The following is a 24,616-nucleotide window of genomic DNA, read 5'->3' on the forward strand; positions in this document are numbered from 1 at the left end:
TAGACCTTAAAGTCGTTGGAATTTGTTTTACCCCATTCCTGATCCTAAATAGAATGAGAAAAATTGTTATCGATGATTGCTGACTTGGGTACTTACGATTATTACCACCATCGATATGCTTCATGGTTCCCAGAGTTCTTTCACAGACATATTTCACTCCTCACGACAGCCCTGTGAAGGATGGGTTAAGAATTATCAACATTATTTTATAGATAAGTAAACAAGCTCAAAGAAGTCTTTGCATTCTGTGCTCACACTTCCTCTGGTCAAAGGTAAGTGCTATATACTTTTTTAGTAATTTCTGCACCCAATGTGGGGCTCGAACTCATGACCCTGAGACAAGAGTCACATGTTCTAGACACTGAGCCAGCCAGGTGCCCCGAAGTGTTTAAACCATATAGGAGGCCATGTGTTCCTGAAAACTCAAGTAGGCCATTAAATTCCTAGTCAATAGGTTGCCAGAAATAGACTAAGTTTATCTGTATTTTTTTTCCAGTGCGCCAGGGTGGCTCAGTTTGTTGAGCCTCCGCCTCTTGATTTCTGCTCACATCATGATCCCTGGGTCGTGGGATTGAGCCCTGCGTTGGGCTCCACGCTGAGCATGGAGACTGCATGGGATTGTCTCTCCTTCTGCCACTCCACCGCCCCCACACGGGCAAGTGTGCTCTCTAAAAATAAATAAATAAATAAATAAATAAATAAATAAATAAATAAATAAATAAATAAATAAAAATATTTATTAGTAAAGCCTAGGTATTTAGGGACATTCCATCATATAATGGAATTTAAGATCAGAAAAGGGAATCACAGAATTTCTGGACTGAAAGGGATTCTCCAGCCACCTGGTGATAATCCTCAGGTTTACTAAAAGGGCTCATTCCCTGTGTATTTCCCTGATTAGTGACTCAGCACATTTTTGTGTATGTATTGGCCATTTCTATGCCTTGCTTGGAGAAATGCCTATTTAAGACCTTTGCCCATTTTAAAATCAAGTTGTTCATGGTGGCATTATTTGCAATAGGTAAAATATGGAAACCTAAACGTCCATTGATAGAGAGATGGATGAAGAAAATGTGGCATGTGCATACAATGGATTATTATTCAGCTTCTTAAAAAGGAATGAAATTCTGACATATGCTACATGAACAAATCTTAAAGATACTATGCTAAATGAAATAAGCCATTCACAAAAATTTAAACACTATATGATGCCACTTGAGATACTTAGAATAGTCAAACTCGGGGCATCTGGGCGGCTCAGTCGGTTAAGCGTCTGACTTCAGCTCAGGTCATGATCTTGAGGTCTGTGGGTTTGTGCTCCTTGTTCGGCTCTGTGCTGACAGCTCAGAGCTTGGAGCCTGCTTCTGATTCTGTGTCTCCCTCTCTTTCTGCCCCTCCCCCACCTCTCAAAAATAAACATTAAAAAAATTTTTTTTTAAAGAATAGTCAAACTCACAGAGACAGAAAGTAGAATGCTGGTTGCCAGGGGCTGGGGGAGGAGGAATTATCAGTTAATGAGTATAAACTTCCAGTTTTAGAAGGTGATAAGAGTTCTGGAGATGGATGGTGGTGATAGTTGCACATTATCAATATATCTAATAATACTTATCTGTATACTTAAAATGGTTAAGATAATAAGTTTTATGTTATGTGTACTCTACCACATTAAGGGGGGGAAAAAAAAGAAAGAAAAGGGGACTCAAGGAACCAGGCTGAAGAAGCTTCCACTGGCAAAGACAGGACATTTACAACTTCAACAAAGATATAGGCATACCTTGGAGATATTATGGGGTTCAGTCCCAGAGCACTGCAATAAAGTGAACATCACAACAAAATGAGTCAAATGAATTTTTTGGTTTCCTAGTGTATATAAAAATTATGTTTACATTATACTATATATAGTATATATAACATATATATAGTAATATATAATAAACTGTAATATCAAGTTTATAACAGCATTATGTAAAAATAAATTTACATACCTTAATTAAGAAATATCTTATTGCTGGGGCACCTGGGTGGCTCAGTCCGTTAAGCGTCCAAATTTGGCCCATGTCATGATCCTGCCCTTCGTGGGTTCAGAGCCCCGCGTCGGGCTCTGTGCTGACAACAAGGAGCCTGGAGCCTGCTACAGATTCTGTGTGTGTGTGTGTGTGTGTGTGTCTCTCTTTGCCCCTCCCCTGCTTGCACTCTATCTCCTAAAAATATATGTAAAACTTTAAAAAAATTAAAAAAAAGAAATACCTCATTGCTGAAAAGTACTAACCATTATCTGAGCTTTCAGCAAGTTGTACTCTTTTCGCTGGTGGGGGGCTATGCCTCAATGTTGATGGCTGCTGACTGATCGGGGTGGTATAGCTGAAGGCTGGGGTGACTGTGCTAACTCTTAAATAAGACACAATGGGGGTGCCTGGGTAGCTTGGTCGGTTAAGCGGCCGATTTCAGCTCAGGTCATGATCTTGTGGTTCACAAGTTTGAGCCCCATGTTAGGCTCTGGGCTGACAGCTCAGAGCCTGGAACCTGCTTCAGATTCTGTGTCTCCCCTGCTCACACTGCCCCTCCCCTCTTTGCCCCTCCCCTGCTCACACTGTCTCTCTTTCAAAAATAAATGTAAAAACAATTAAAAAAAAAAAAAAGACAACAATGAACTTCGCCACATTGGTTGACTCTTCCTTCCACAAACGATTTCTCTACAGCACGAGATGTTCTTTGACGGTAGTTTACCTGTAGTAGAACTTCTCTCAAAATTATAGTCAATGCTCTCAAACACTGCTGCTGCTTCAACTAAATTTATGAAATATTCTAAATCCTTTGTTGTCATTTGAACAATGTTCACAGCATCTTCACCAGATTAATCTCAACAAAAGCACTTTCTTTCCTCATCCTTAAGAAGCAAGTCCTCATCCATTCAAGTTCATCATGAGATGCAACAAGTCAGTCACATCTTCGGGTTTCACTTCAAATTCTAGCTCTCTGGCTCTTTCTACCACATCAGCAGTTACTTCCCCCACCAAAGTCATGAACCCCTCAGTCATCCATGAATGCTGGAATCAACTTCTTCCACTCTTGTTGATGTTGATTTTGACCTTTTCCCAGGAATTGTAAGTGTTCTTAATGGCATCTAGAATGGTAAATCCTTTTCAGAACGTTTTTAATTTACTTTTCCCAGATCCATCAGAGGAATCACTATCTATGGCAGCTAGAGCCTTAAAAAATGTATTTCCTTTTGTTTAAAGTTTATTTTTTTTTTGAGAGAGAGAGAGAGAGAGAGAGAGTGAGAGTGAATGTGGGCTGGGGAGGGGCAAAGAGAGAGAGGGAGAGAGAGAATCCCAACCAGGCTACGCGCTGTCAGCTCAGAGCCTAATGCGGGGCTCAATCCCATGAACCATATCATAACCTGAGCCCAAAACAACAGTCGAAAGCTTAACTGACTGAGCCACCCAGGCTCCCCACAAAATAAATGTATTTCTTAAATAATCAGACTTGAAAGTCAAAATTACTCCATGACCCATAGGCTGCAAAATGAATGTTGTGTTAGCAGGCATGAAAACATTAATCTCATTGTCTATCTCCACCAGAGCTCTTGGATGAACAGATGCATTGTCAATGAGCAGTAATATTTTGAAGGAGATCTTTTTTTCTGAGGAGGTCTCGACAGTGGGCTTAAAATATTCAGTAAACCATTTTGCAAACAGATGTGCTGCCATCCAGATCTTATTTCATTTACAGACCACAGAGTAGATTTATCGTAATTCTTAAGGGCTTTCCAAATGGTAAATGAGCATTGGCTTCAACTTAAAAGTCACCAGCTGCACTGGTCCCTAACTGAGTCAGCCTGTCTTTTGGAGCTCTAAAGCCAGGCATTGACTTCTGTCTATAAAGTCCTAGATTGCCTTGTCTTCCAACATAAAGCTGTTTTGCCTACATTCGAAATCTGTTGCTTAGTGCAGCCACCTTCATTCACGGTCTCAGCCATACCTTCTGGGTCACTGGCTGCAGCTGCTCCATGGGCACCTGCTGCTTCACCTTGTTATGGAGACAGCCGCTTCCTTAAACCTCATGAACCAACCTTTGCTGGCTTCAAACTTTTCCTCACCTCTCAGCCCTCACAGAGTCGAAGAGTTAGGGTCTTGCTCTGGGTTAGGCTTTGGTTTAAGGGAATATTGCAGCTGGTTTGATTTTCTATCAAGACCACTAACACTTTGTCTATATCAGCAATAATGTTGTTTCTTTCTCAGCATTCATGTACTTACTGGAGCAGCACTTTTAATTTCCTTTAAGAACTTTCCTTTGCAGTCACAATTTGGCTAACTGTGGTGCCAGAGGTCTAACTTTCCACCCATCTCAGATTTCATCATGCCTTCCTCACTAAGCTTAATCATTTCTAATTCCTAACTGAAAGTGAGAGACATGTGACTATTCTTTTCACTTGAACACTTAGAGGCCACAGTGGGTTATTAACTGGCCTAATTTCAATAAAGCTGTGTCTCAGGGAATTGGGAGGCCCCAGGACAGACTGGGGAACAGCCAATCAGTGGAGCAGCCAGAACACATACATTTTATTAAGTTTGCCGTCTTACATAGTAAGAGTTCATGTTTCCCCCAAAATAATTACAATAGTAACAGCAAAGATCAGTGATCACAGTTACAAAGAAATATAATAATAATACAGTTTGAAATATTGCAATTACCATAATGTGACAGAGACATAAAGTGAGCAAACGACATTGGAAAAATAGTGCCAAGAGTTTCTTGACACAGCGTTGCCAAAACTCTCAATTTGGGGAAAAAATTAATAAATAAATAAAAATGCTGTATCTGTGAAGGATAATAAAGCAAAGTACAGTGAAACAAGGTATGTCTATAACAGCAAAGGATTGAAAAACAGCAAATGTTTAAATCTATGATACTAAAAAATACTTCAATAATGGTGTTAGTAAAAAAAACAAAATTGGTCACCTTCAGAAGATGACAGGGAACAGATTCATTATCTTGAAAGCTGATGAGTAAAGGAAATGAATTAAGCCTTCATCCTGCCTTTCCCATATGACGTGTGCCACTGGGTGACAAAACACATAAAGGAAATCATTTCTTTTTTTTTTGTTCTTTTATTGAGGTAAAATTGTTATATTACATTAGATTAGTTTCAGTTATACAACATACTAATTCAGTATTTGTAGAAACTACAAAGTGATTACCACAGTAAGTCTGGTTACCATCCATCATCATACAATTAACACTTTACCCATTTTGCCTACCCATACTCCTTCCCTTCTGATAACCACCAATCTGGGCTCCATGTCTATGAGTTTTGTGTTGTTCATTTGTTTTAGATTCCACATATAAGTGAAATCTTCGGGTATTTGTCTGACTTCCGTGACTTAAGGTAATACCCTCAAGGTCCATCTGTGTTGTCGTAAATTCCAAGTTCTCATTTTTTTTTTTTATGCCTAAGTAATATTCCACTGTATATCAACACCTCATCCCCTCTATCCCTTTATCCTCTGATGGACGCTTAGGTTGTTTCCATACTGTAGCTATTGTAAATACCACTGCAAAGAACACAGTGCATGTATCTTTTTCAATTAGTGTTTTCATTGGATCATATGTTAGTTCTATTTTTAATTTTTTGAGGAACCTCTCTGCTGTTTTCCACAGTGCCTGCACCAATTTACATTTCCATCAACAGTGCACAAGGATTTTCCTTTTCTTCACATCCTCTCCAACATTTGTTATTTCTTGCCCTTTTGATACTAGACATTCTGACAGGTGTGAGGTGATAGCTCATGGTGGTTTTGATTTGTATTTCCCTGATAATTGGTGATGTTGAACATCTTTTCAATGTACCAGTTGGTCATCTACAGGTCTTCTCTGGACATGTCTATATAGACCCTCTGCCCATTTTTTAATCAGATTTTTTGCTGAGTTCTCCACATTATTTTGGACATTGACTCCTTATTGAATATATGACTTACAGGTATTTTCCACCGTTCAGTAGGTTGCCTTTTTATGTTTTCTTTGTTGTGTTGAAACTTTGGTTTGATGTAGTCCTACTTAACATTTTTGCTTTTTTTTTTTTTTTTTGTAAGAAAGCATTTCTTTATAAAAGCATTCCAGTTACTAAGTGGAATAGCAGCATTTTATAACTCCCAGTATATGAATGGATCTAGTCACACTGAGATTCCCTTATTGTTAATATCACGTCTTACAGGCATGATGTGCTTCTAAGAAAACAAAAAAAACCCAAGCCCCCCTCTAGTCTTGCCAAAGGAATGGAACCAGAGTTTGATCAAGCCTCTAGATGCAAAGAGCAGAGGAATAAGTTGAATTGCACTAGGAATGTGTGATCAGTAACCTCAAGACTGGGAAAACCAACCAACGGCTTCAGGGCCTTCAACGAAGTTATAGGGAAAAGGCAGATGGAAAGGGAGCCACAAGATTTAAAAAGACTCAAAAATATATTAACAGAAGGAAAAATGCAAGACCAAACCCTAGGAATGTACACTTGGGTGATAAACTACAAAGGAACACAAGGAAGCGTAAGACAAGTGGTCCTTTTTTTTTTTTTTTTAAGTGGTCAGTTTCAAGAAGAAGGGAGTGGCTGTGATTTCGATGGGGGCACACGAAGGGGATTCTGGAGAGGCTGGCAAAGTTCTTGACATAGATGGTAGTTTCAAGGGTGATTTGCCTTTTAACGACGAATTTGTTCAGCGAGATTTTCTGTAGTTGTGTTTTGGTTTACAGTAAAAAATGTTTAAAAACAAAACAGAAAAAAAAAACCACCTCTCAGTTTTCCTAGTTACATACTGCTTCAGATTGCTGCTGTGTTAGGATCATGGCTCAGGACAGACTTTGGTGTCAGGTCTAAGTAGTTTTGATTTCTGACTCTGTTACTTACTAGTTGTGTGACTTTTGCTAAGTTGCTTTGCCTCTCTGAGCCCATGTTCTTCACCTGGAAGATAAGAATTTTATCAGTATCAAGCCCATAGGTTTGTTCTGAGGATTAAATGAGACTACGTATGTATGAGTTTACAGGATGTTTGGCATACAGCCTATGTTCAGTAAGAATGAGCTATTACTTAACTATCAGTGATTGTGAATTAATTTAAATAGCCCTTTAAATATCATAAATACAATATTTATGTTCTCCTAGTACTTAAAGGAAATATATTAATTTGTGCTCTTCCATACCACCTACTCCTAAATTAGCTGTTACAATTTCTTTTAGAGAACATATTTTTATGACAAGTATTGCCTAGAAACTAAAACCACAGTTGTATATTAAAATATGTGCATGGGTATATTACTCTATAACCTTTGAGAGATGATGCAAAAGTCTGAATTAGAGACTTATTGGGGGAGTAAGTCTCCATTACACTCTGCTTACACATCAACTATGGAATAAACTTGGCTCTTGCTTTCAAAGGCAATGTGGAGGTGTGGGTGTTTCCTCATTCTTTAAGAAGTGTTTGTATTCTTTACAGGTTTTCATTTTCTTGTAGTTTATGATCATACTAGGAGACCTATGTGCTGAGATCTGTATTATTTGAAACATGCTCTCACTTTAAATTTCTCTCGCTTTAAAAAACGTTGAAATTAATGTGTCTCACCCATTAGAGTAATACTAGCCTCACCCATTCCTGAATTATTAAATAGAAAATAAATGAAACGCTAGTTTCTGGAAATTCAGATGTGGCTGAAATATTACCAAAGGGCATTGGGAATGATCAGATGCGTCAACGTAGCTGTCTGGATGAGGAGCTGTGAACGCGACGGAGCGTTTGTGTTTATTCCTAGTACTAGATCTGTCTTAGAAAAAAGCAGGAGATCCTCAAAGGGAAACATTAAATTAGAACAAATATATCTCATTAACAAAGCAGTCAATTCCCTTTATTTTTAAAATTTTATGTACACATATGAATGATCTGTATAATGTACATTCAATATAGAAAGCTTTATATATTTGATACTGTATAGAACATTTCACAATTACACTAATCTCTTACATAACATCTTGACATCCGTTTTTAAATTTTTTTGCACAAGCTCCTTTTTCATTCAATTTGGTAAAGTCAGTTATACATACCGACATGTACTGTGAGCTCTCAGAAGGTTAATGATTGGGGAGAGGATACCGGGGAACAGGCACGAGGATGAAGCCTACTAGTGTTGGACGGTGGAGGGGGACAGCCACAGGGACTCGATGCAGGAGAGGGAAACACTGTCTTCCGGGGACAAGTGACCTAGTCCAATTTCTGTAGATTGCAGTTCAACCCCACAGTCACGCTAATTCAAAAAAAAAACATTATAAAAACTAGGAAGAAAGTTTTGTCTTTTTGATTCACAGTCTTGTAAACAGATACAAAGGAACAGAATGTGCTTACATACATCAAGAAAAAAAACTTGTGTACCCACTTAGGCTGATCCACAGAGTGCTTTCTTACAACGTGATACAATTAGAATCACTGACTTTTTTTCCTAAATAAAAATATATTTATAGAAAAAGGAATAACACTGTCATGAAACCAGGAGAAAGGCAGTAAGAGTTTGTTTCAACGTATCAGCTGGAGGAATGTGGACTGGGCACTGGCCTGTCAGCATTTACTGTCTCTCACAAAGGTGTCAACTCTGATAGCCAAGGTCGCCTGCCTCGTGGTCTACGGGAGGCGGCAGGTTGGACATGACTGACGAGGATGTCCCTGCAGTAAGGTAGCCAGCAACTCCAGGTCCTGCAAGAGAGAAAGGAAAACACACACCTTCTAGAGAGCAGAGTCGTGTAAAAACACCTTTATAAGAAGGTCAGAAGCTAGTCAAGTACCTGATCACACACTTTAACAGACAACTACCCAGTGCCATTTTCAAGGTATGTCTTTACTATATGACAAAGTTAAAAATCATTTCAAAATTGATACTGGACAGCAACACTGGTGTGAAAACATGGAAAATTGGCCCTTCTCAATTCTGGGAATTCAATGCTTCAAAAAATTCTGGGCACTGAAGGATAGCTATGTCAAATGGAAAATAAAAAAAAAAAAGAACAAGTAGAGGAAGGAAACTCCATACTAAGCCCATCCAAAAGTCATACTTGATAAAATGCCAAGAAAAACCTTCATCAACATTCAAGTTAACCTACTTTCATTTGGTGCGAAGAAATGCTGTTATAGCTAGTAACACCAAATGAACAAGGGCTGCTACACTGACAGCTCTACAAAAGGAAGGCTCTGGACATTTGTCACAGGTCAAAACAAGAATGCTATGGAAAAAGATATCAATATTTTCGTTTTATAGGTCTTCCTTGATTCTAAGAGTCTCTACTGCATAGAAATGCTACATATGCCAGCATTTATCAAGATGTGTCCTACAAGCATTGTAGATAATGGCTTTAGCCCTCCAGTTTATCGTAAACATTGCAGAGACCATTACATCCCAGAAGCACTGCACAAACTGTACAGAGTACTTGCAAGAGACATTGTAGCATAATACCACAAACTGAGCAATACTCTTAGCTGAAACCGTAGGAAATAAGGCAAACAGCTAAGGAACATCAAGGGTTAGAACTAGAAAGGCAGTGGGAGCGGCATGCATTTAGCAAAATGATTCTCTACCTGCTTCAGAGAGCTACACAGAAGTTAGCAAGCTGCCTGGCAGAGCGGATCTAAAGCCCGCTCCTGAGGTGAAGGGGGCTGCTGCCAGTTAGAAGGGAAGGAGAGACACCTGAGGGGAAAAAAGAAATATAAGCAGCAAGGGAAGTTATAAGGAAATGCAAACAGCAGAGCAGTTTGATGAAGGCTGAGGCGTAACAGGGACTAATGTAGGACAAATGGGGCACAATTCAGATTGTTTCACGTTACAAGCACTTGTATCCAGGACGTGAAATGGCTTACACCACTGAGTGAACACTGCATCTCATATGTAATTATACAGCCAGACACAGTTCCACCTGTGTGAGCTGTAACACGCACACTCGGAACCTTGAACTTATAAACGTTGGAAAAAGGATCTTCCCTTTTTAAGGCACTGTAAGGCCTGCATCTACCAACTCCTGCATTCTGCCAAGCAGGGTGCCAGGCCTTCCACAGACAGCTCAGAAGACCACCGGCTCAACCTACCCCCTCTGACAAGGCAGTTGGGAGCTACAGCACCACACTGTTCACATCACTTCCCACCAACCTATCAACCTTTGAACCCTAGGCAGCGGCAGGATTACCACAGATCGATTAAGTGGGTCTCACCAAAGATAGAAGCTGTAAGAATAACCCCCCCAAACACCCTGGACTGGTCAATTTCCCAAGCACTTCCAATGTTGGACTCATCCTGGCCACATCAAATGAGGAGATGACGAGACCAAATATGAATGCTACATATAGAAAACAGACTAAGGCTATTGTTCTTCAACTGCGTGCGGAGGCACCTTGGGACAAACTCACAGGGGTGCTGCTAGATATTTTACGTCGGAGAGAAACACAGCAACATCTGCTGGATGCCACATAGCCACTTTCAAGTTGTTTGGACCTAATACTTCAACTTAGCTATTAGGTTATTTCTTTTGGCCTAGCAGTAGATGAAAAAATCATTAAGACATTAAAGGCATTGTGAACTGAGAAAAGTTTGGGAACTTCTGGGCTAAAATTAAATTGAGACATGATAGGCTTAGAAGAATCATCCACAATAGACCAAATTCCAGCCCCACCATTTGCCACTTTAGGAAAAGACAAACAAATTCCTGGGTATTTCTGTAAATAAGTCTGAAATGCTCTTTCTCTCACACCTCTGGCTTCTCTTTTAGAAGGTGTCTGGTTAGGATGAGGACAGAACAGTTGTGTTCTCCAGAGAAAGGTGGGAGGAGAGAGCAGGAGCTGCCAGAAATGGGGCACGTGGCAATAACGTGCAAGGCTGCCAGACTTGAGAATGAGAAAAGACAGAAAATTAACAAAGAACCCCGCAAAATGGAATTGCCTGCAACGATAGAGCAGTGGAAAGAGCATGGGCTTTGTTAAAAATGAACGTGAGAGTCTCAGGAGGGAAAACACAAGCAGGAAGCTCTGCCTCAGCGTCAGTGTCCTATAGTAAACTGATGAGCTCAGGGAATCTTTCCCAACATCACTCACATCATATAGTCTTGGGACAGGTGGACAAAGAACAACACAAGGTGGAAAAAAAATCCTAACTCGTAGAGAACTGATGGACCTGTATGAAGAGAGACCTTAGAATTGCATCCACCCCCCTTTAATGACCTTAGGAAGCCAAATTAACTATGTGACATGCCTCTAATATAAATATATACAGGGGGGTGTGTGTATGAAGTTCATCTCCATATTCCAATTAAGTGTGTGTGTGTGTGTGGGGGGGGGGGGTACACAAAGCTCTTCGTCATCAATTCCCACTCCTACAACCATGTTTCCCTTTCCCTGCTTCTCTTCCTTTCCCTCTTGTTCCTTCTTTCTCTATACTGATTTTCTAGGTGAGGTAATTGGAGGATTTTCCCTGCTAAAATTGTTTTTACAGGGCCTTGAACTTCTCACCAACATGCCCTTCTAGAACCTAACAAATAGCTAAGTAACTAACGCCCAGGTCAATGAAAACATAGCTTGTCTGCATTGTAGGTAAAACCGCATTAGACAGTTTAGGTAAGCTTTTATCATAAAACAAAACAAGTATGCCAGGCCAAAGAACCTATGGAACCAGGTGGCCTCTTCTCAATTCATCTACAAGGAGCAATCTCGCCTAGGACATTTTATCCATACTCCCAATCCTGAGATGTGACTGAATGATATCTGCTCAGCAGCCAGGGTAAAGAAAATAATTATCGTATTTTTGGTCATTCTTATCCTACTTTGAAAGAGTAATTAACTTTCCTCTATCTTTCACCATCTCCTAAACAAAATCTACTTGCCAAACTTACCATCGGTATTTTAGAAAAATGGTTAGTGAAGTGTGTTTTCACAGCACCTTATTTCATTTGCACATTGGGCACAATTAGAATCTCCTCCAGGCTGAGCACAGGGTGGGGTAAATCCTAATCAATTAAAGTTCCAACTCAATGCAACACTGTATACATTCCAAGGAGTTCCGCTAATGCGACTTTACCATTATTAGAATAACTTGTACCTTTTATCAAACACATGACACACAATACAAAGCATCAATGGAACAGCTCAAACACAAAAAAAGAAAACATTTGACAACCTAAACAATGAGAAGACAATTCAAAAGGTAGTGCTCTTTAAACAGTCCTTTCAAAACAAGGAGAGCTGATGGGAAAATCTTCTCAAACAACTAACATTTCAACAAAAGAACATCCCAGATTGATGATGTGCTAAGAACTAGACAATTTCCGGGCCAACAGAGCTCAGGGCTAGTCCAGACTGTCCCATGTAGTCGTGCCTACAGGCTTCAGGGGGGCCTGCAGAACGGCCAGAGCAACACCAGGATGTGTCCAAGTTGGGATTTATACCATCTCCCCTTTGACCAGCTTTGTACAGAACCTGCTGCCCTGAGTGGGCCCAAAGGAGGATGTAAAGAAATTTGTAAATCCCAGCTTTTCTTCTTCCCCAACCCTCTTCCATCCCCTACAGCTCATCACAGCTCCTTCTCACAACTCCTTCAGAAGCTACCCCAGGGATCCAAGTAAAAGGAAAGGCACAGACAGGAACCCTTCAAATCCCTGTACATTTTTCTATAGTTATTAGCAAATATGGATGGGGCGAGGACCTAAAGATTTCTGAAGGAAATTAGTCTCTAAAGATAAATCCCTATCTCTTCTGTATTCTAACCACAGACTTTGTGACCCACATCCCATTACTAAGTCAAGGACCATCTAAAGTCTTCTATTGCATCAAGTCAATGAACACTAAGCACAATGCAGAACACAACAAATTAGAAAGGTGTCCCTGTAGAAAAGCTTATAATCTACATCTTTCTATTCTTCAAGGCCAAACTTTTAAGTAGCTATTCTTAGCTGGAAAAAACATAAGGCAGACTTCCCAGTCACAACATCCTTATACGAGGTAATTAACGTAATGCCACAAAAAGGTGGTATTACATAAACTTTTGGAAAACGAGTCTAAAGAAGTTTTTAGTGTGCCTATTATAGAACATACTCTTATTTAGAAGCTACTGCTTCACCTCAAATTTCAAAGAGAGACACGAGATAGCCAAAGACCATTTTCTAGGTATTTCTTTCCATAGAAATCACAGGACAGGCACATGGGAAAGTTAGAAGGGAACCGTAGGACACTGCTCTTAATGTACATGCAGGGATGGGCAATCAAAGCACCGTGTGTTTACAAATGTTAAGGCTCTGCTGTATGCTAATTTGGATGTAAATTAAAAAAAATAAAACGAGTTAAAACAAAAACAAATGTTAGGGCTCTGCTTATAAATTTTAGTGGATTAATATTAAATGGTCACAGTGAGGAAGCAAGCAGTAGTGCCACAACAGACTAAAATTAAAACCAGGCAAAATATTCTCTGAAGTCCCCATTTTTAAGTACTCAAGATTTATAAACTTTAGTTTTAAAGTTATACTAAAGTACAAACTTTAGTCTTCATGATTTATAAACTTCTACACCAGCAATCGGGATTACTCAAAAAGTTACACTGGCATAAAATCCAGTGGGTACTGTTTTTTTCTCTCAATTTACCTACATCAGCTCTGGTAAGAGGAGGATTCAGAGCTGATTTTTGTTTACATATATACCACACTCAGGCAGATGGCAAAAACCACCTGTTATTCTTAAGGTTAATTTCAAACTGAAAACTTTTATACCAGAGACTATATTTCATCTTTGGATATACCAAAAGAATGGTAAGACTTTCTTTTTAAATAGAAGCCAATATGAAAATATTGGAAAATTATTAGGCAATTAGTGTGTCAAATGGACAAATGTCCTGAGCTTCAAAAACATACTATCTTTTGAACCCTAGACACTAAAATGTCCTTTCCCTTTATGGTACATACTTCTTCCTACAAAAGGACAAATTGTATATGTTTTATAAAACTACAGATTAATTACTGGAAACTTAGAAGAAAAATATTTCACAGATGAATGTACATATTTGGAGTTCCAATCTGTTATTTTGACAGAAATGGAAAATATCATATGCTATCATGTTTCTAATACTGATATTTCTGAATAGGTATTTCTCTAATCTTTTTACACGTTCAAGATAAACATTTCAACAGTCATGCTCCAAATATAACCTATGACACCATCAATTCATTGGGTCAAAACCGAGCAAAGTTCACGTTTCAGTCAGCACACATTCAACACATTAGCAGTTGACATTTGCCCAGGGCTAACCCCAGAGGTCCACCACATGCTCACAGGACCTCCAAGACAGGTGGCTAGTAGCTTAGGAAGACACTATAAATGCTATTTCAGTTTAATCAGGGCAACAGGAAGGTGGCTTCTGCCATATGTTTCAGAGTAACCAATTAGGTGTGGATTACCTGTGAGGTATCCTGCTGTTTGTGACTCAGAAATAAACAAATCGTGTTTCTGATCTTTGAAGGCACTCCAGACTGAAGAACGAGACAAGATTTCATTCACCTAGAGAAGTAAAACAAACTCTTTGAACATAATGAATTTAAGTTAGCCTCATTACTGAGGACTGGGTGTTGGAAGAAGAACCAAAGAGAAAAAGCAAACTTCCAAGACAAAAGGAAAGTTAGCCGAGGAAAGATCCAAAGATGGAGCAAGACCTAGCATTCCTTAAATGTTCTATGCCAGGCACAAGGACAGAGACATCTCGTGAAACCAGATCCAAAGAAGGCCCTAAGTCAGGCTTCCTTCTAAAACTGGACACTATTATTTGAACTTATAATTTACTGGCTTGTTATTTGGGCAGAAAGATTTTCTTGTGATAGTAACAACTGGCTGACAGTGTGGCATGACCTCATGAAGTTATTCCCAAGGAAGGGGTCTAGGGAGAAGATGCTATAAACTCAAGCTAAAACTTAAAGCAGTCTTGGGGCGCCTAGGTGGCTTAGTCGGTTGAGCGACTGACTCTTGATTTTGGCTCGGGTCATGATATTGCAGTTTCTGAGTTCGAGCCCTGCGTTGGGCTCTGTGCTAACACTGTGGAGGCCGCTTGTAGTTCTCCTTCCCTCTCTCTCTGCCCCTACCCAACTTGTGCATGTGCACTCTCTCTCTCAAAATAAACTTTAAAAAAATAAAATAAACTTTAAAAAATTATGGGTTGTGACCTATTAGAAGTTTATGAAATCGATGAAGAGGGTTTAATCAGCATGCTTGAGGAAATAGGTTAATATAGAAAGCATCAGAATTCACATGTAAAATGGTGTGAACACTCATATTTGATGTATATACATGTAAGTACAAATAACGTGTGTGTAAAGTATACTGGACTAAGACCAAAGACATTTTTGTGTGATACAGATTAAAAAAAGTTTAGGAAATTCCAACTTAGAGGCTTTCACATATCAACATTCAGATCAAATATTGATTGGGTACCTCATGTGGAGGCATAATGGGACACAAAGATGTGAGATGGTCTCTGTCTCTGAAGCGCTCACAGTCTAGTCTAGCAGGGGAAGACACTGCCAGATAATTTGGTGGCAGGCATTAAAGATATATGTGGGGCCACACAAGCCCAGGAGGCTCCCTGTTGTAACCTTGGAATCACTACTGGAAGTAATTACTTGTGAAGGTGGTGGGGGATCTGCTAGTTTGGAAACTATCACACCAGTTTCCTCCCCTTGAAATCGGAAGATGGATGTCAGGGTTACTTGCCTAATTTCATCAAGAGGAATCCTGAGGCAGGTTGAGGATAAGACAACTGCCTGCCTAGAGTACCTCTGCTTGGCAAGTTCAGAACACCCACAAAAAAGCCCCCAAATACTTCAAATATCCTCAATAATCCTCAATACTTCAAATCTCAATAATATTAAATTGTTCAAATGGTGATACTGATAGAATGGGCAATGGCATAAAAATGTTTCTTTAGTTAGACTTTACACAAAGACAATGGAATCACTAAAAGAAAACTTTAAGTCAATTTAAACCTATGAAAGAACATGAGTAGGTAGTAACACTCCAAGTGTCTATCACTGAATGAATGTATAAATTGTGGCATATACATACAGGAATACTTCAGCCATAAAAAGGAATGAAGCACTGATACATGCTCTAACATGATGAACCTCGAAAACATGCTAAGTGACAGAAGCCAGACATCATGTATTGTATGATTCCATTTATATGAAATATTCAGAATAAGTGAATTCACAGACAACAAAGTGGTGGCTGCCAGAGGCTGAGGAAAGGGACAAATGGGAAGTAATTGATTAATGGGTACAGATGTTTCTTTTGGGGTGATAAAAATGTTTTGGAACAGATAAGGTGGTGGTTGCATAACATTGTTAATATACTAAACACAAATTAATCGTTCACTTTAAAATGGTTAACTTTATGTTGTGTAAATTTCACATTAAATAAACACAGAGCGAGAGAGCATTAGATAATGCTGGACAGTAACAATGAATGAGGAACTCCTCAGAAGCAACAAGAATAAAACCAAAGAGGAAAACTGAATTACTGGGCTGTCTTGAAATCAGCATATGTATGTAGCTGACACACATTGTTAAGTGTTAATAAATAAAGGTGATAAAACTAAAACAATGTTCCAAAATGGCATAATGGGATTGTTAATAAATGTGGTTATCACTATCCAGCAACACATGCTAGAACTGAACATTAACCTTAACCAGCTTTAAATGCTCATTGAATTTCAGCATTTTTCTTCTTGAAATGTACGACATACCATCAGCATTCAAAAAAAGAATCCCCCCAAGTCACTACTTGAGTCTATGAGGAGAGGTGCAGAGATCACCCATGGCCAAGACCCTTGGTTTGGAGAATACCCTGTCATAGCCAGCAAATCAAAGTCACCCCTGTGTAGACTCACCTGTTCTCCATGCTGCAGGCTTCGAGTCATGGCCTTGAGAGCTTTAACAATCTGAGCTTTAGTGGCTGCTGGGCTGTCAAGATTTTCAAGACCAATGCCTTCAAGTAATTTTAAGAGGTATGGGACCAGATCTACTTTCAGGGCCTAGAAGAAAATATAAAGCATACCATAAACATGCTGAAAAAAATGTAAATCATACACTGAAGAAACAATTTCACTCCCAGAACCATACCTGGAAGACAACCTCCTGTCTTTCATTTTAACATAGATGAAGATTTCTTTTACAGATCTAATAATAATGACACTCTTTTTTTTTTAACTTTTTTTTTTAATGTTTATTTATTTTTGACAGCGAGAGAGAGAGAGCATGAGCAGGTGAGGGGCAGTGACAGAGGGAGACTCAGAATCCCAAGCAGGCTCCAGGCTCTGAGCTGTCAGCACAGAGCCTGACGTGGGGCTCGAACTCACAGACTGCGAGATCATGACATGAGCCGAAGTCAGATGCTCAACCGACTGAGCCACCCAGGCGCCCCAATGACACTCTTATTTAAGGAGATTTTATTTCATGCCATCAACTGTTCTAAATGTTACAGACTAGAAACATCTAGTTGTGTCATTACACATCACAACATGTAATGACATAGGCACTACTATTATTACTGATGGAAAAATCAATGCACAGAGGGTGAAACCTGTTGACAGGTAACAGGCAGCAATGCAATCTCTATCTGGAACTACAAAGTGCAGAACATGAGCTTTTAGCCACTATACTGGGCTGCCTCTTCTATGACACTATAGTAATGGGCACAAAATTTAAAGTATCTTAATATTTTTTTCACATTTTCTTAAAACATCAACTTTTGCATTTACCATACATTTCCTGTCAGTCTTAAAAAGGCTAGTTAACATTCTGGTATTGCACAACTTTCAATACCGACGCTAAAACTCAGAGGGAAGAGATGGAAGTAACTAACATTTAGTGAGTATACCTCCCTTTATAGATACCGTTCTCCTAACAACCCTGTGAGGGAGTTAGAATTTTACTTCACAGATGAAGAATCTGAATGTAAGTTTGTGAGTCATGCCTGAGGTCACAGAGCCATCAAGTGGTAGCACCAGCTCAAGCTGTTTCTAATACAACTCCTCTCCCCAGCCAATTATAAGTCTGAACTTCAGGGCATTCAAATACCTCCTTGAGATGTACCCAGTACTTCTGAACTGCCTAAATGAGGGATGGGAATAGGAGACGGGGGAGGAAAAGGGGCTGGGAGAATAGGAGGACCAGATACAAAAATGCAGGGCCTTGTACTGAGGCTAAGGATGTCAGCTGTCACTTTGTTATCTGGTGGTAATGGGAAACCAATGAAGGGTTTTTAAAATGAACAGTAACCCAGTTAGAGTTATATTTTAGGAAGATCAGTTTTGTGATAGTTTTTGTTCCTTCAGTGTCTGTCTACACTACATTCATACCCACCAAGTCTTATTTTCATTAGGTGGGTAGTCTCTTTGAAAAAAAAAAAAAAACAACAAAAAAAAAAACAGTAGAAATCTTGGCATGTTCTTAAACATGACTTCAGAATCAAGGAATCACTAAACAAAGTGAATCTTTCCAAAGATAATGAAACAAATTTGACAAAGCAAGCTAAGAATAAATGCTTAGCAGAAAACCAAAATTCAAAACTTAAATATCACAAAAGTACTCTGAAGTTGGTTAAGATTCCTGACAGCTGGCCCACCTTTCTCAGTGTGTGTGTGTGTATGCATGCATGCATATATATATATATAGGCATGTGCCTGTCTGTATATAAAATATAAAATCATCCATGCATTAACCCACAAATGATCTCTTTACCAAACCTATGTCAGAGAAACCAAATCAGTGCTAAACAAGTGAAAATCTATTTGCCTGGGTATGTTTGTTTTCCTGAAATAGTACTGAATCTAGAAAGTCACTTACTTGTGCTACTAATTCATTCTGCTCCTTCTGAAACATTCGATTAATTGCTTCACAGGCTAAACCAACAGTATCTGGTCGTTTTTTCATCCCATTCATCAGTGGGCCAATGGTGTCCAAAGATGCCATGGCTCGAACACACAGCTAAGTGTCCGAAAAAAGAAGTAAATACAATAAACACAGTAAATACAATAATAAAATATATGAAAAACCTACATTCAGCTCAAGTTTAATAATGAACTCAAATTCAGTCTCCTGTTAATTACATCATTTAAACTAGTTTAAGAGTTGCTACAATACCACTGGTTCACATGCAGAAAGGCACATGGTAGGAAGCGGATGTGTACTGCAATGTACATTAATCACAAAGAGGGAACATAAATAAATTCCAAATTTGTAAGCTACTAACTGGATTTATCACTACCTCATTTTCAGACAGGGCATGGATAATGCGGATGGCACTCTTAGGAATGGCATTGTTCCTATGATTCATTGCCTGGATCACTTTGGGGAGGTGGCCCAATGGTGGGACCTGGTCAGCCAGCTGAGGCTGTGCATTGAAGAGACATACTGTTGCCATTGTCAAAGTTTCCAAAGTTTCTCCCTAGAGGGTATAAAACAAAGAAACAAACTATAAAATACTGACAAAGTTAAGTCCTAAACATCCTTGGAAACTATTTGGTGTTCTACCCTAGAGATCTACAAGTTCTATGTGCTGATTTTTTAAAACCGATTCACAAATCCTAAGAAAACAACTATCTTCCCATCTTGAAAAAAGGCATGAATTCAAAGTCAAAGGACTTTAAGAATGTGATCTTTTTTTAATGTTTATTTATTTTTGAGAGAGAGAGAGAGAGAGAGAGAGAGAGAGAGCGCGAGCAGGAGAGGGGCAGAGAGAGAGAGAGAGAGGGAGACACAGAATCTAAAGCAACCTCCAGTCTCCGAGCTGTCAGCACAGAACCCCACACAGGGCTCAAACCCACAAACCATGAGATCATGACCTGAGGTGAAGTCAGATGCTTAACTGACTGAGCCACCCAGGCGACCCAAGAATGTGTTCTCTTAATTAATCTAAGCAGTCTTTCACTGGGCCAGGTCACATCTCATTTCTGTTGCAGGTTTGAGAGAGAATCTCCCAAAAGTTATTACCAGAAAGTTTTAGTCAGTGTTATAAAAATGTCAGTATCAGGGAACATCAATAGTTCATGAGAATGCAGAAGTCATGAAATGGGTATCCTAGTTCTATTAAAAATCCTATTGAAAAAAAATCCTACTGAACTGGTTTGGCTGCCATAATGCACTTTCTATTGTGGATTGCAAAAAACCTGTAACTTATCCCATTTTATCAGACGTGTACACCCACAGCATCTGAAATAAACATGGAAATTGGGATGGGCCCCAAAGCCAAGGTGATAGGGGAGGAAAATGCTGTGTTTTCCCCTAAGTTTCTGCTTTTTGAAGATTTTTTTTTTTTTTTTTTTAGGAATCTATTTACGTAGCAAAAATCCTAGTAAACAGAAAATGAGACTGAAAAGTTATGTACGTAAACATTTGGCAAAATAATAATACTTTTTTTTAAGTTGTGCTAAGCTAATGATAGTAACTAGTAATTTCTAGGTACTTGACATGTGCCAGACGTTACTCTAAGTACTCTCCATATGTCAAAACTCACTAAAACCTCAGCCTTAGGGACAGGTGTCGTGATCCTTCCATAAATGAGGCAGACCACGAAGTACTGTTCAAGGTTACAGAGCCAGTCAGTGGTGAAGCTGGTACTGGGATCCAGGACCATCTAATAACACAGCTTGGGCTCTTTATTACCTGGTTCCATAGTCAGCCTGTTTAATACAGCCAACAGTCACGTACCTCAGTTATTTTTACTCTAAAGGTTTAAATAACAAAACCTTATATAGTATAAGGCTACTTTCTCACTCCTGCTTACCTTGTAGCCTCTGCCTTTGAACACAGATACTAGGTTCACTCTCCTATCAATGTCTTTCACAAGGGTCACATATGGAAGGCTGAGTGAAGTACACTAGCAGGACACACTTCTAGGGGAGCACCGAATGTTTGTGTTTTTCCTTAAACTAATATAACCATTGGAGATGAAGTTGCAGATACCTTCTTTTAGAGCCTCTATACTTGCCAGAGATAGCAATTTGTCAATATAGACATCTCCAACTTTGGTTCAGAAATAACCATGTTCACTTTTGAACATGCCCCAAAAATAAGATGAATCGGCATATCTGAATTTGAACCTGGCTGCTGCATTGAAAAAAGTAACCAATTCTTAATGTATGGGCCATGAGGATGGTGTTTTAACAGAAATCCCATCAGTATATTTAGCAAACTACTGGAAATGTTTTGCTGATGGCTGAAGCTTACATGAGGATTGTTCTTCTCCAGGAGCTCAGTTAATTTTTCTAATAGTGCAATAAGGAATTCTCTAGGCTTTCTTAGAACCCACGCTGGCTGTGCAATAAAGATTCTCAAGAAAACTCCTCCAACAGCAAGTTCACCCTCTGCTTCTCCAAACACCACAGCAAAATCTTCAGGCAACTTTAAAGAAAGAAAGAATCATAATCAAGTCACTTAATCCTTAGTCATACATGACACAAAAAATGCAAATCCCATTAAATAGTCATTAATATAATCAAATTATATACTTTTGTATAATCCCTTAATAAATTTCAAAAAAGGTACTTTGATTACTTACTTAAAAAGTGAATATTCCTAAATTTAAAACGTGACTTCCCAGGGGAATTCTTAAGTGTCTTAATGACAAAGTGTCTAACAGTTATCAAACTGACGCAGTAGGAATTAAAAAACAACAGCAAACAGCAAACTAAAAATACAATAAAATGTAGAATTCCTTCCTCTGAATAAAAGTATATTTTACCTTCCAATTTACATCAGGGTTATCTCGCTGATTTTTAAAGTGCCTTGGGGAAAAAAAAAGTGAGAGGGTAGAATATCAAACTTCAGTCACAAAATGCACATTCATCAATTGTTAGAATAAATATTAGAGAGGTGATGGACAAATGGGAAACATTTGTCCTTTTTGGCGATTTACCTGAAGGCGTTACTTACTCTAGCATCATTTCTCTAACTGTTGTAGACACTTTATCTCTGGAGCTATCATTCCAAATTAACTCAGGATTTTCATGAGTTCCTTCAAAAATATGTACAGCAGCTTCAGGGTTGTCTCTCATGGCATCCATGAAAACGCTTGGTAGAAATTTCATTAGCGTAATGCGGACCTACAGCAGGGGGGTTGAGAGAGAAAAGAGATCTACTGGTGTCGGGTGTGTTCTGTATTTCTCTAGGATATGATACCTGTTGTATTTTGTGGTGTGGCTGATCTGGGCCGTAACTATTATCCAAAGTTCTGGAGTGGGAGAAGGGATCCACCCTAGTTTATGCAAGGGTAACTTTAACAAGACTTCCTACTTACCTATGCAGTTTCACTTCATCTCGGTCTCACATTTAAGATACCTGAAGAAATTCAATACTGCTGACCCATGTAGTGTCTAGGGCACACCTTGCTGGATCATGCCTTGCACATACTGTTCCTTCTTCCCAGAATACCCTTATTCTGGTATTCCAGGCCTGTCCCCCCAACCCTGCCCCATGCTCCCTGCCTTTGCAAACACATTTTTCTCATTTTTCTCACAAAGTGGCCTTTGTGTCTTTCAAGTCTTTTTTAGTGTATTTATTTTGCTATACTATGTTTTTATATTATACTGTGGCTTTTTCTGAAAAGGACTTAAAATGCAGCTTTAAAAATAATACAGGGGTGCCTGGCTGGCTCAGTTGGTAGAGCATGTACCTGTTGATCTCAGGGTCATAAGTTCGAGTCTCACATTGGGTGTAGTGATTACGTTAAAAAAAGCAGTAAAAATAATACATCCAAAACACACACACACACACACACACACACACACACACACACACACACACACAAACTGAAAATTACACTGAGGCATTATAATAGAGGGAAAAGGAAGGTTGGGAAGTTTTCTGCTGAGGTCTTCACTTGGTTTTCTCTCCTTTATATCACTCAAGCCTGTGCTCAAACTCATCCTCTGGAAAGTTTCCCTGACCTGGTCTGTCTCACTCATTGCTTGTATTCTCAGGCCCTGGCATGAGAGTCAAAAACTTATTTGAATGAAGACTAATATAAAGCCAGCCACAAAGGAAATAAAATAATTTTCTATAATTGACAGTGATATACTACACATTCAATGTAGTAAATTTATACTACAAATTTAGTTCTGAACTTGCTAGGCACCCAAGAACTAAAGGAAACTATCAGTTACATAATAGAGAACATCCACCAGGAATTATTTCACTTTTTTTTTTAAATGAATAAGTCTATTTTTAAAAATAAAATAAAAAGTAGATTTTTCAACTTACTAAATTTTAAGAAGTATCTATAGAACCAAATGTCTTGGCAATGCAGGATACTAATTGTCCTTCAATGTCTTTTATTTATTTTACTTTCTATAATTTATTTTTTTATAATTTACAACCAAGTTAGTCAGCATATGGTGTAAGAATTATTCCAGAGTAGATTCCTTAACGCCCCTTACCCATTTAGCCCATCCCCCCCTCCCACAATCCCTACAGCAACCCTGTTTGTTCTCTACATTTAAGAGTCTCTTATGTTTTGTCCCGTTTTTATATTACTTTTTATTCCTTTCCCTTATGTTCATCTGTTTTGTACCTTAAAGTCCTCATATGAGTGAAGTTATATGATATTTGTCTTTCTCTGACTAATTTCACTTAGCATAATACCCTCCAGTTCCATCCACATAGTTGCAAATGGCAAGATTTCATTCTTTTTGATTCCTGAGTCATACTCCATTGTGTGCGCGCGTATATATATATACACGCGCACACACACACACGTTATACATACATACCACACCTTCTTTATTCATCCATCGTTGGACATCTGGGCTCTTTCAATAATTTGGCTACTGTCAATGGCGCTGCTATAAAACACTGGAGTGCATGAGTTCCTTCAAAACAGCACACCTGTATCCCTTGGATAAATACCTAGTAGTGCAATTGCTGGGTCATAGAGTAGTTTTATTTTTAATTTTTTGAGAACTTCCATGCTGTTTTCCAGAGTGGCTGTACCAGTTTGCAATCCCACCAGCAGTGCAAGAGGGTACCTGTTTCTCTACATCCTCGCCAGCATATGTAGTCTCCTGATTTGTTCATTTTAGCCACTCTGACCAGTGTGAGGTAGTATGTAAGTGTGGCTTTGATTTGTATTTCCCTGATGAAGAGTGACATTGAGCATCGTTTCATGTGTCTGTTGGCCATCTGGATGTCTTCTTTGGAAAAGTGTCTATTCATGTCTTCTGCTCATTTCTTTACTGGATTATCTGTTTTTTGGGTGTTAAGTTTGATAAGTTCTTTATAGATTTTGGATACTAACCCTTTATCTGATAGGTTGTTTGCAAATATCTTCTTCCGTCGGTTGCCTTTTAGTTTTGCTAATTATTTCTTTCACTGTGCAGAAGATTTTTATTTTGATGAGGTCCCAATAGTTCATTTTTGCTTTGGTTTCCCTTGCCTCCAGAGATGTGTTGAGTAAGAAGCTGCTGCAGCCAAGGTCAGAAAGGTTTTTGCCTGCTTTCTCCTCGAGGATTTTGATGGCTTCCTGTCTTACGTTTAGGTCTTTCATGCATTTTGAGTTTATTTTTGTATATGGTGTAA

General features: G+C 38.9%; 1 protein-coding gene and 1 long non-coding RNA gene across 3 annotated transcripts in view; both read right to left on the bottom strand.

Annotated features, from left to right (window-relative positions):
* The window catches only part of LOC128777324 (uncharacterized), a 29,889-nt gene extending 24,293 nt beyond the window's left edge, over positions 1-5,596 (bottom strand). The window contains exons 1-3 of the long non-coding RNA XR_008422591.1: positions 4,963-5,596; positions 1,775-1,807; positions 97-668 (exon numbers count right to left, since the gene is read on the bottom strand). This is a non-coding gene — a long non-coding RNA (uncharacterized LOC128777324). The remainder of the gene's footprint in view (positions 1-96; positions 669-1,774; positions 1,808-4,962) is intronic.
* A 2,270-nt stretch (positions 5,597-7,866) lies between these two features.
* DNAJC13 (DnaJ heat shock protein family (Hsp40) member C13) overlaps positions 7,867-24,616 on the bottom strand; it is a 125,037-nt gene continuing 108,287 nt past the window's right edge. For both annotated transcript variants that reach the window (XM_019436489.2, XM_019436492.2), the window contains 8 exons: positions 21,977-22,146; positions 21,786-21,828; positions 21,272-21,445; positions 19,311-19,490; positions 18,890-19,030; positions 16,933-17,076; positions 14,456-14,555; positions 7,867-8,732 (listed from right to left, as the gene is read on the bottom strand). In XM_019436489.2, the coding sequence (XP_019292034.1) occupies positions 8,626-8,732; positions 14,456-14,555; positions 16,933-17,076; positions 18,890-19,030; positions 19,311-19,490; positions 21,272-21,445; positions 21,786-21,828; positions 21,977-22,146 (1,059 nt within the window). In that variant the 3' untranslated portion in view covers positions 7,867-8,625. The remainder of the gene's footprint in view (positions 8,733-14,455; positions 14,556-16,932; positions 17,077-18,889; positions 19,031-19,310; positions 19,491-21,271; positions 21,446-21,785; positions 21,829-21,976; positions 22,147-24,616) is intronic.

The sequence above is a fragment of the Panthera pardus genome, unplaced genomic scaffold, assembly GCF_024362965.1.
Source record: "Panthera pardus isolate Hobbes unplaced genomic scaffold, ASM2436296v1 HiC_scaffold_16, whole genome shotgun sequence".
Classification (NCBI taxonomy): Eukaryota; Metazoa; Chordata; class Mammalia; order Carnivora; family Felidae; genus Panthera; species Panthera pardus.